At 70.9% G+C, this 11,079-nt stretch overlaps 2 protein-coding genes across 3 annotated transcripts; both read right to left on the bottom strand.

The window, feature by feature from the left end:
- Nucleotides 1–72: 72 nt before the first annotated feature.
- Nucleotides 73–2,889, bottom strand: TAGLN (transgelin). The gene is made up of 5 exons (XM_082070535.1): nucleotides 2,828–2,889; nucleotides 1,245–1,444; nucleotides 993–1,170; nucleotides 808–910; nucleotides 73–669 (listed from the first exon to the last, which is right to left on the bottom strand). Exons 2-5 carry the CDS (start codon nucleotides 1,422–1,424, stop codon nucleotides 528–530), a joined length of 603 nt encoding a protein of 200 aa, XP_081926661.1. The 5' UTR covers nucleotides 1,425–1,444; nucleotides 2,828–2,889; the 3' UTR covers nucleotides 73–527.
- A 687-nt stretch (nucleotides 2,890–3,576) lies between these two features.
- On the bottom strand, nucleotides 3,577–10,538 carry SIDT2 (SID1 transmembrane family member 2). 2 transcript variants are annotated; one of them, XM_082070260.1, is made up of 27 exons: nucleotides 10,010–10,538; nucleotides 9,669–9,790; nucleotides 9,408–9,569; nucleotides 9,280–9,325; nucleotides 9,083–9,184; nucleotides 8,922–9,005; nucleotides 8,687–8,798; nucleotides 8,500–8,565; nucleotides 8,294–8,387; nucleotides 8,097–8,152; nucleotides 7,594–7,665; nucleotides 7,442–7,516; nucleotides 7,115–7,177; nucleotides 6,655–6,776; nucleotides 6,506–6,579; nucleotides 6,363–6,429; nucleotides 6,169–6,242; nucleotides 5,955–6,078; nucleotides 5,753–5,870; nucleotides 5,547–5,683; nucleotides 5,359–5,467; nucleotides 5,214–5,290; nucleotides 5,088–5,134; nucleotides 4,753–4,858; nucleotides 4,484–4,594; nucleotides 4,294–4,407; nucleotides 3,577–4,150 (listed from the first exon to the last, which is right to left on the bottom strand). In XM_082070260.1, the coding sequence occupies exons 1-27, from the start codon at nucleotides 10,217–10,219 to the stop codon at nucleotides 4,088–4,090; spliced, it is 2,607 nt and encodes an 868-aa protein (XP_081926386.1). In that variant the 5' UTR covers nucleotides 10,220–10,538; the 3' UTR covers nucleotides 3,577–4,087. The 2 variants fall into 2 exon arrangements, with proteins under 2 accessions (XP_081926386.1, XP_081926387.1); XM_082070261.1 differs by lacking the exon at nucleotides 7,115–7,177 and having other exon boundaries at nucleotides 10,010–10,536.
- Between the last annotated feature and the right edge of the window lie 541 nt (nucleotides 10,539–11,079).

Here is an 11,079-nt window from a genome sequence, read left to right as displayed (position 1 = left end):
CCTGGGGACCCTGGGGACACCGTGTGGGGTCTGGGGGGTCCCCGGAGCCGGGATAATGGGGTCAGGTGAGAGGAAACCTCGTCAGGCCGCGCTGGATGAAGAACCTTTTAATTTTGAGAAAAACGAAGTACAAAACCGAGGCCAATTTTCTTTTCTGCCCGTTGGCGAGGATCCCTGCGGCGGTGGCGCGGGGCTGGTGCGGGGGCCGCCCCTCCCGGGGAGGGCAGCGGGGCGCCCCGGGGTGCCGGCGAGCGCGGCGGGGGCGGGACCGGCGGGCGGCGGGGCTGGCGGTGCGGCGGGGCGTGCGGGGCCGGGGGGGAGCGCGGCGGGGCGCCCCGGCACCCCGGGGCTGGCTGTGTTGCGCTGGAGGGTGTTTTGGGCCGGCTGGCGCTTTCTTGACAATAAATACCAATCGGTGAGGGGCGGCGGCGGCCGCCGGGGCTGCGGGGGCTGCGGCGCGCGGGGCCGGGGGCGGCGGAGACGGAGGGTCCCGGCTGGGGCTGCTCTTGGGGCGGCGGGGGGGCTGCCTAGCTGATGATCTGCCGGGGCCGGCCGTAGCTCATCCCCGCCTGTGACGCCCCCTTGTTGGTCCCCATCTGTAGGCCGATGATGTTCTTGCCCTCCTTCAGCTGGCTGTCGGTGAACTCCCGCTTGTGCTCCTGCGCTTTCCTGCGGGTGGGGGACAGGCCGTGGGGCACCCGCTCCCCCCGCACCACCACACCCTCGTCCCCATCCCCCCTGCGCCCAGGAGACCCAAGGGGGAGGGCCGGGGGGTCCCCACGGCTGGGGCCACACTCCCCCACTTACTTCATGAACCAGTTGGGGTCCCCGTGGTAGTTGCCATCGTTCTTGGTGACCGCCAGGCTCCCCAGGGCCATCAGCGTCCTCTGCACCGCCGCCATGTCCTTGGCTGCCGAGGGACGGGGGGGCATGAGAATGGGCACGGCGTGGCACCCCCAGCCCCCCAAACCTCGGCTGCCCCCTGCCCGCACCTTCAAAGAGGTCGACGGTCTGGAAGATGTCGGTCTTGACCACACCGTATTCCTCAGCCGCCTTGAGGAACTGGGCGATCTGCTCCATCTGCTTGAACACCATGGTGGGCGGCGCGTCCGGGATCTTGACGGGCTTGGAGCCGCTGGGGTAGAGGCTGTTCACCAGGTGGCTGAGGACCTGAGCGGAGAGACGCCGGGCTCGCACACGCGCTGCGTGGAGCCCCCGCCCCCCCCGGCCCCGGCCCCACTTACGACGCCGTTCTTCAGCCAGACCTGGAAGCCCAGGCGGCCCCGGTCGGGACGGCCCACGGCGGAGCCGCACTGCGCCACAATCCACTCCACCAGCCGGTCCTCCAGCTCATCGTCGTACTTCTTCTCAATCTTGGACTGGACGTCCCTGCTCATGCCGTACGCTGGGCCCTTGTTCGCCATGTCTGCAGTGGCTGGGAGACCTGGCGAGGTGACAGGGACCGCTGGGCTGGGAGATGCTGTCCCCCTGCCCAGGATCCCTGCGGCATCCGCCTCCCGCCTCAGCACAGCGGGGATGCGCCCTCCTCCCGGCTCTTCCCATGCCACACAAGGGCCCTGCAGCCCCGGCCGGGCACGTTTACAGGTGAGTGCGTGGCCGTGACCCCCGCAGCCTGCCCGGACAGATGGCTCCCGTCCGGCAGAGGTGTCTTGTCCCCGCTCCGGGTCAGGCTGTGCCGGGGAGCAGCGTCCCATTCCCTGCCAGCTCAGCCGCCTGCCAGCTCCTGGCTGCCACAAACGTCCCCGCTGTGGCTGTGCCGTGTGGCTGGAGCAGCCGTGCTGCCCCGCAGGGCTGCGGAGCGGCAGGGCTGGGTGGCTGTGGCATGGTGGCCATGGCACAGCAGGGTGGCCGTGGTGCTGGGGAGGAGCGTGGCAGGTCCTGGTGCTGGGGAGGAGCGCAGGCGAGGCAGGAAAGTGCCAGGAGCTGTGCCCGTGCCCTTGTACGGGCATTCTGCGGGCAGTGATGGCAGGTGCTGGCTGCGGGCAGCGCCGGAGGATGCCAGGAGGATGGCAGGAGGATGGCAGGAGGATGGCAGGAGGATGGCAGGAGGATGGCAGGAGGGAGAGGCGGCGGGAGCCGGCAGGCAGCCCTCAGAGCCAGCGCGGCTGTGCCGTCCGGGACCTGTGCACCTGATCCGCAAATCCACAGCTGGGCAGATGCGTCTGCCGGGTGGGCCCTGAGCCCCGGCACAGCTCAGAGCAGCAGGGCGCGCTCACCCTGCCTGCTGCCAGGGATGCAGGGGCGCCCCTGCGCCCCGTGGTTCACCCCTGAGCCCACGGGCAGCCCACGCCAGGTCCCCAGCACTGCCAGGCATGTCCAGCAATGCCCCAGCCAGTCGTGCCCTGTGCCCTGGCCCGGTGTGGCACAGGGGGACACGCGCAGCCCCCGGCCTCGCTGGTCACAGCTCCCTTGGCCACTCGTCATGCCCGCTGGCCACCAGCGGCCCCTGGAGCCGCCAGCCCTGTGCCCGTGTCCTGTCCTCGGCAAGTCACAGGGCAAAAGGGGCCAGCACAGGCTGGAGCCCCCGCACAGCCCCGAGTCCCGCACCGAGCCCCGGCCCCGTGGCGATGAACCGCAGCCGCCCCCCCGCAGCCCCGGCGACAACGTGCGCCCGCCGCAGCCCGGGCGTGTCCCCAGCCCCGGAGCAGCTCCTGCTCCCGGGAGCGGCGTCCCCAGGAGCAGCATCCCCGGCCAGGGAGCACATCCCGGAGCAGCATCCCCACCCCAGGTCCAGAGTCCCCATCCCAGGTCCAGTGTCCCCATCCCGCAGCTGTCCCAGCGATGCCCCCCCCGCAGCGGGACTCACAGCGGCTGCTGGGGAGCGCGGGGCGATGCTCGGAGCGGGACTCACTCACTCTCTGCACACTTTGGGGGCCGCCCCTGCGCTAAAAGGCCGGCGCTGGGACAGTGATGTCAGCGCGGCCGGGGCCGCCACCCCCAGCCCTCCCCCCCGGGCCCCGTCAGCCCCGCTGCGCGCCGGGACCGCGGCCCAGGCACCATATTTGGGGAAAGACTCCGAAAATCGGCGGGTCCGGCCCGTGCCCGAGCATTCCCCGCGTGCCTGCGCCCCGCGGGGCCGCGCCGGGGAGGAAGCGGGGCCGGGGGCCGCGGCGCTAAAGTCCTTTTATAGCCAAGCGCTCGCCCGGCCGCGGCCCCGCCGAGGGCTTGTGCCCTGACTTCATGGCTGGTTTCCCCGTGCGCTCAGCGCGGGGGCGGCGGGCACCCCCGCGGCCCTCTGCCCAGCCCTGGCACCCGGCGGGGGAGCCCCGGGGAGCCCCGGCCCCTTTGCTGCCCGCGAAGCGGGACTTCCCCGGGCATCTCTGCCCCTCCCGGGGCTGCCAGCCCCACAGAAGCCCCAGCAGCCCCGGGGCGGCAGCTGCGCTCCCGGTCCCCACCGCACCTTCCCTCCCGCCGGGTCCCGGGGGCAGGAGGAGCCGTCGCCCCAGCAGAGCGCGGCCGAGACCCACGGCACGGCAGAGCCCACCACCCCAGGGACCCCCAGGGCCCCCGGCGCCCCCCGCTCCCGCTGCCCAGGCAGGAGGCGGCAGGCGGGGGCAAAGTGCAGACACTTTAATGCGAGTCCCTTCCCGGCTGGCCCGCGGGGAGCGGGCGGTGGCCTCGCTGGGACACCCTCCGGCGACCCCCGCGGGCCTCTGCCACCCCCGCCCCGCGCACCCCCCGCCCGCCGGCTCGACTCAGGCACTGAAGAGAGACCCGACCCGCACCCGCGGGCTGGGGGGGCGCGGGGCTGTTGGCACGGAGCTCGCCCGGGCCCCGCACCGCGGGCACACGGAGCAGCAGCAGCACCTTTTCCAGTGTCACTTGCCACCGAGGACGGGTTCCCGGCGGCTGCCCAGCCCCGTTCGGTGCTACGATGAGCTCGGGGATGGGCACGCAGCACCGGGGAGGGACCCGGCCAGGGGGAGGGGGACGGAGCGGCCGGCGGGACCCCCAGCACAAGCGTCCCTCCCCAGGGGCACACGCTGCCCGGCGGGTCCCCCCTTCCTCCCAGGGGCTGCAGCCGCGCGTTTGGCACAGTCCCAGGGCGGCGCGCGGCTGCGGGTTCCTAGAACACGTAGATCTTGTCCCGCTGGACGCAGTCCAGGTCATCGTCCAGTGTCAGCAGCACCTGCGGAGCCAGGGAGGGGCTGCGGTGAGGGGGGGGCTGCGGTGAGGGGGGCTGCGGTGAGGGGGGCTGCGGTGAGGGGGGCTGTGGGGACAGGGGGCTGTGCGGAGCGGGGGCTGCGGGGAGCCAGGGCCAGCGGCACCCACCAGGAAGGAGCCGAACATGGCGATGGAGGAGAGGAAGTGCCAGATGTCGTGGTCGTCAAAGAAGTCGAGCAGGATGCAGTCGCGGTTGTGCTCCCGGGACTCGGCCGGCGTTTTCTGTCAGGACAGGAGCGGCTGTCACCGCGCTGGCTGGCGGCCACCCCCGTGCCCCCCACGCCGCCCTCCCGCTCACCTGCCAGGTGCTGAGGCCCTGGAAGAAGAAGAAGAGGGCGAAGCCCCAGACCACCGAGGTGCTGATGATGCAGAGCAGGGGGATGAGCTGGATGCGCTCGCCGCTGCGGAGCTGTGGGACGGACCCGGGGCAGCGTGTGGGCAGGGCTGGCAGGGCTGTCCCTGTCCCTGTCCCTGTCCCTGTCCCTGTCCCTGTCCCACCCTTGTCCCTGCCCTCCCCGCCGGGCACCCAGCACCCGCACAGCCAGACGGGGGGGTCTCAGCTCGCACCTTCATGATGATGTAGAAGGCAAAGTAGAGGAGCAGGTTGCAGATGCCAATGGCCAGCAGGTAGGAAGCGAAGTCATTGGGGCGCACAATGAGGCCGTAGGCAGCGCTGGGGGGGCAGGGACAGGCAGCGGGGTCAGCGCAGCCTGGGGGACGGTCCCCACGCACCCCACTGTTCCCAGACATGCTGGGAGATCGGGCAGCGCATGGGGACGCTGGGGCGGCCGCAGCTGGAGACCTGTCATGCTCAGCCCCCCTGAGGGGGCCGTGCCATGGGGGGGACAGCAGGGACGGGAGCGCTGGGCTGGGGGCAGCGTGGGGTCCGGCTCTGCACTTACAGCGACCAGTTGATGATGTTTCCCATGACCAGGAGCACCATTCGATCCTGCACAGGGGAGGGGGGCTGTGAGGGGCTGGGGGGGGCGCAGCGCTGCCGGGAGGGGCTCCGCGGCACCAGCACTCACCACGTACATGGGCCCGCTGCACTGCCGCACGCAGTCCGTGTACAGCACGTGCAGGATGCGCCGCAGGATGCCCGAGTCTGCGGGGACGGCAGCGGTCACACCGAGGGGCCACCGCGCTGTCCCCCCCAGCGGTGTCCCCACTCACCCAGCTTCCAGCGGCCCATGTAGTAGAGCTGGGTGCTCAGCAGCAGCGTGGCCACGATGTGGATGACGGAGAAGACGATCCAGAAAGCCGTGTTCCCCTTGCCGAAGACCTGCGGGGCGAGCGGGGAGGCGGGCAGCGGGCTGCGGGGGCCGCCAGCCGCCCCCCTCCATCGGCACCACCACACTCACCACGCCGACCACCGAGAAGAAGATGACGAGAGCCAGGCAGGCGTAGGCACTGTAGGCGCTGGCGTTGATGTCCGGGTGACGCTTCTGGTAGAGCTTCAGCATGCAGAGCCCCGCGATCATGTACATGAAGGAGGTGTCTGTGGGGGAGGCGGTGAGTGGGGCAGGGGCGGCCCCGGTGCACACCGGGGGGGGCGGGGGCCACTCACCAAACTGGAAGTTGGTGTAGTTGGGGCAGACGTGGTAGCAGGCGCTGAGCAGCCCCTCCATCATCAGCGCCGTGCCCATGGCGTAGAACAGCCCAAAGTGCTTGGGGATGCCACACTCCTGCGGGGGGGAACGGGGGAAAATGGGGGTCCTGGGCGTCCCTGCTCCCCCCAGGGCGCAGCCCCGCGGCTGTCCATCCCTTACCAGGGCGTGGGTGTCATTGCGCATGAGCGCCCGGTTGTAGTTGATCTCCCGCTGGAGGATGATGAGGAGGAAGAGCAAGCCCAGCAGGACGTAGCCCAGGTTGCTGAGGATGTTGTTGAAGGCGCTGCGGGGGGACCGGCCGGGCGGTGGGTGCTGTGGACCCCTCTCCCTCCTCAGGGTGCCCCCAGGTGCCCACCGGCCCCCCTGAGCCCACCTGAGGTTCCCCAGTGGGTGGGCGCACAGAAAGTTGTAGTAGCAGATGTCCTGGTTGCCGGTGACGTTCACCACCTGCGCGCAGGCACCGGGAGAGCAGGAGATGGGGATGTGGGGACACAGGGGGACACCTGGGGTGCTGGCATGTCCCCATCATGGCTGGCTCATCCCAGGAGCCTCCTTGCTGCCACTTACCGTCTGGTAGGTGATGACGAGCTGGATGACGGGGAGGGCGTAGAAGACGGCGATGGTGGCGATGTTCCTGGGACAGGCGGGGTGTCAGGGGTCCCCGCGGTGGGACAATGCCCTGCATCCCCCTCCCCACCGCCCCCACTCACCAGAAGTAGATCTGGTACTTCTTCCGCAGCACCCGCTTGTCCTTGCGGGCCAGGTCGGCCACGCAGAGGTATTTCTGCAGGAAGGAGAGGCGGGTTGGGGCTGGCCCGGCGGCGGGAGCAGCCGGGGCCGGGGCGCGGGGGGGACGCACCTTGGTGCGGATGACGTTCTTGTCGTAGTCGATGTCGGCCAGCGTGTCGTAGTCGTCCTCCTCAACGGAGCTGAGCGAGTCCAGGCGCGGCCGCCCGGCCACGTTCTCCAGCGACCGCTCCCCTACACCCGAGTCAGAGGGTCAGCAGAGCCCACGCCGAGCCCCCCGCCCCGCGGGACCCCAATCACCCCAATTAACCGCTCAGCCGCCTCCTCGCCAGCTCCACGCAGAGCCCTGCACTGTCCCCGCCCACGCGGGGCCACCGCCCCACGCCCTTGTCCCCCATTGTCCTGCCTGGCTGTGGTCGGTGGGGGACCACGGGGACGATGTCCTGCCCGTGGGGGGGCTGCCCTGGCTGCACAGGGGCGGGAGGGAGCAGAGGCTCAGCGCTCGGGCACAAGCGCGGGGCAGGGCAGATTTTGGCTTGATTGGCCCGTCCCCACCCGGTAGCGGCATCTACCCATGGGAATGCTGAGTGGCCTCGGCGGGGTGCAGGGCGTGCGCCGCTTGAACTGCTCCTGCCCTTCAGAGGAAAGCCAGAGTCACCACAGCAGGGCCAGCGCCGGCGCCGGGGGGGCCCGGCGTGTGGCCGTCCCAGCGGTGCCGCTGGGCACCCTGCTGCACGTGCACGGGGGGCTGGCACCCCAGGGTGCCAGGAGATGGAGGGGACAGAGCCACAGTGGTGCTGGCAGTGCGGTGCCATCGGGACAGCCCGGCACTGCCCAGGTTTGCCAGCTCGACGGGGCTGTGGCTGCGCTGGCCACCGCGCCGCAGCCCCCCGACTCACCCGCGTAGCCATAGGGAACATCGGCCGAGCCCACGCTGTCCGTGACGCCCTCGGCGCTGCTGGAGGAGCCGTTCCCTGCAAGGACGGGCAGGCGGGGTGGGCACGGCCGCCCGCCCAGGGCCGGGGCGCGAGGGATGGGATGTGGCACTCACCGAAGGAGCCGTAGCCGTAGCTGTCATAGGGAGAGTGGCCCAGGAAGGCGTCGGGGATGCTGCGCGCGTGCCCTGCAAGACAGGAGGGTCCCCTCGTCCCGCGGCACCCCCAGCTCGGGGCCGCTCGGCCGCTCGGCACAGGGCAGCGCCCGCGCCCCGGCCCCGGCACAGCAGCGCGATCGCAGCCGGGGACAGAGCGGACACCGACACCTACCCAGGAGAGATGCTGGAAGTCCCGGGAAAGGCGTGGAGAGAGAGACAGAGCTGGTGAGACGGCCAAGCCCCCGCGCACCCCAGAGCCGTGACACTGAGCCCCGGGGTGTCCCTGTCCCCTGACAGCGGGGTTTGTCCCCAGGGAGCTGGGCACAAGCGGGGCTCAGGGGGACAGTGAGGAGCTCCCGCAGAACCGAGGGCTTTGCCACGGGCTTGAGAGGGCAAAAATGACCCGGAATCCCCCAGACAGAGCCCCCGAGTGCCGCCGTCCGCAGCTGCCGCCCGCTCACCTGTGTCCAGGCTGGGCGAGTCCATGGCTGCCAGGAGCCCCTTCCTCTTCTTGTGCCTGCCGAGGGAAGCGGCCATGAGCAGCGCGGGGGACGGGACGGGACGGGACGGGACGGGACGGGACGGGATGGGACGGGACGGCACCCACGGCTCAGCGCCCGCGAGGGACCGGCCGTCGGCGCTGACACCGGGCACTCACCGGCAGCTCTCCCAGCAGGCGATGACCAGCGTGAGGACGTAGAAGGAGAGGAAGATGCCGAGGCAGAAGAGCATGCTGCTCACGTAGGCGTCCGCTGCACAGAGGCGGGACGAGCCCTCAGAGGGGTGGCAGCCCCAGGGACCTGCCACCGGGTCCCCTGCACAGCCGGGCGCTCCCCAGCCCCCAGCGGCCCCTCCCAGGCTTACAGGTTATGGCGGGTGACACCATCACCTCCAGCATCTTCTGCCGGTTGTGCTGATCCACGGGTTCGTCTGCAAGGAGGTGCGGGGGTCAGCCCTCTATGGGTGCCACTCCTCACCCCGTCCCCAGCACACAACCCACGGTGTCAGGGTCACGCATGGGTGGGTGTGTCCCCTGGCCCCCTGGGCGTACCTGGGGAGGCATTTTTGGCGAGGGGGTAGTAGGGCAGAGGTCCCCCACACGCCTCGTCCTCTGTCTTCACCACCACCACCACGTAGAAGCTGTTGCTGGGGAAATCCTTCTTCTGCAGCGCCCACCCAGATGGGAGAGAGACGGGGGTGAGCGCAGCCCAGCCGGGGGTCTCGGCAGTGGCACAACGCCATGGCATGGACCCACAGCACGGCCCCGCAGCACAGCCCGTGCCCACCTGCACCGTGATGGCCGCCTTCTTCGTCATGGTCTGGTACATCCCAATGAAGGCCACGTTGTTGTCCAAGTCGTAGACAGGGCACTGTGGGGACGAGGGGCCGTCAGCCCCACCACGCACCGCGGGCTCCCCGGGCAGGAGACCCCGCCACCCAAACCCACCAGGATGTCCTGGATGGAGATGACGGAGCATGGGAAGGCCATGGCCGACGTCACCTTCACGATCACCGAGTCCACTCCCTCAGGGAACTCATACTTGAAATACTGGGGGGAAAGGCCCATCAGTGCCGTGGTGGCCGTGCTGTCCTCCCCGGGCTGACCCTGGGTGCAGACCCTGTCCCATGCCGGCCCCTGCTCACCTGCGGCTGCGCGGCCGTGGCGTTGAAGCTGAACCTTTCGTCCGTCCTGCAGAGAGCACGGGGAAGGCCGTGAGGTGAGGGCGGCCCCGTGGGCAGCGGGCAGGGCTGGGGCGCAGGGCGGCCCTCACCGCAGCACAAAGTTCTCCACGCGCGTGACCTGCAGCTGGTAGGAGGCGTTTTGGGACAGTGTGGAGACGTCCACGTAGAAGTGCTGGGTCTCCACCTCCGCCTTGGTCTGGGGCTGGCACAGCGTGCGGCTCACCTCCTGGTACGCGTACTTGCGCTGGTAGCTGGGTGGCAGAGCTGCGCTGTGCCCGCTGCCCCCGGGACCCCCGCCCGCCGCTCCCGCAGCTCGGCCGCGCAGGGCGGCAGCCACCACCCGTACTCACAGACCCCGGAGGATGAGCGGCACCTGGAAGGAGACCACCGCCTCCTTCTGCCGCACCACGAACAGGACGGGCCGGTCCTTGTGGTCGGAGAGGACGTTCACGGACACGCGCACCCCCTCCGTCTGCGGGACAGCGGGACAGGCGTTGGCCAAGCAGGACCCGCTGCCGCGGGCTCGTCCACAGCGCCTGGACTTTGCTCGGCCCTCGTGGCAGAGGATGCGTGTCACTGCACGGTGACACCGTTCCCTCCACGCACCCCAAAGCCCCGGCTCTGGGGGACCCGGGGAGGGGATCCCGCAGGGACGCGGGCACCAGCCGCTCTGGCCGCCCGGCCGGCTCACCCTGTTCCTCCGGACGCTGTGGTTGAAGGCGTAGATGTTGAGCAGGTCGGCGTCCACCCAGTCGGTGTAGGTGGTGTTGAAGAGAGCTTCCTTCTCCCTCACCTGCCGGTCCCCCCGGGGCAGGGGCAGGGACAGGGACAGGGCCAGCGACAGGGCGGGCGGCAGGGCCAGCAGCGCCCAGGCCAGCGCGGCCGCCCCGCTGCCCGGCATCCCGCCAGCATCCCCGGCCGCGCCCGCCGCTCGCTCCGCGCCGGCCAAGGTCCGCGGGGCGGGACGGGCAGACGGGCGGGCGGACGGCGCGCTCAGCCGGGGCGCGCCCGGGCTGCCCGCCCCATGGCAGCCGCGGTGCCGCCGGTGCCGCCGCCGGTGCCGCTCCCGCTGCCGCTGATCGCGCTGCCGGGCGGGCGGGCGCTGCGGGGCCGGTGGCTGCGGGCGGTGCCGGTGCTGCCGCCGCCGCCCGGGGCCGGATCCTGGTGCCCGGTGTCGCTACTTTCGATGTCCCCGGTCCGCAGGCGGCTGTAAACACGGACCGGCGGTGACGTCACGCCCGTCACACGTTAAAGGACCAGCCCGGGGAAGTGACGCGGCGGCGGGCGGGGACCGGGCGGCCCCTGCCCAGGGGAACCGGCGCTGGGCGGGCCCGGCCCGGCCCCCCAGGAGCCCTGTTCCGTGGGGACCGGCCCCGGCGACAGCCCGGAGGGGGAGCCCCTGCCCCGCAGGGGACCCCCAGGGGAAGCTCCCTCTCCCAGGGAAGCCCCTGCCCGATTCAGGACCCCATAGGGGGAGCCCCTGCTTTCCTTTTCCATTCCCCTTCTCCCATCCGCATTTCTGCGCGGGGCCCCCGCAGCCTCCCCCCGGCTCGCAGCACCTTTCATTGCCAGGGGCTGAAGTAATTGGAAGGAACTGGAAGTTTCTCCAGGACTTGGTTCATTGGGGTGCAGTCATGATGCTGCGCGGCATTTTAGGGTCCATCTCCCGAAACAGCCCCAGCTGGCAACCAGCCTCCCGCTGGCAGTCCTCGGTCTGAGGGCTTTATGGCCTTTACATCACATTTGGTGTGTCTGTGATTG

Source organism: Streptopelia decaocto (genome assembly GCF_964273445.1).
Source record: "Streptopelia decaocto genome assembly, chromosome: 21".
NCBI classification, from domain to species: domain Eukaryota; kingdom Metazoa; phylum Chordata; class Aves; order Columbiformes; family Columbidae; genus Streptopelia; species Streptopelia decaocto.
This window is presented reverse-complemented; position numbering and strand designations above follow the sequence as displayed.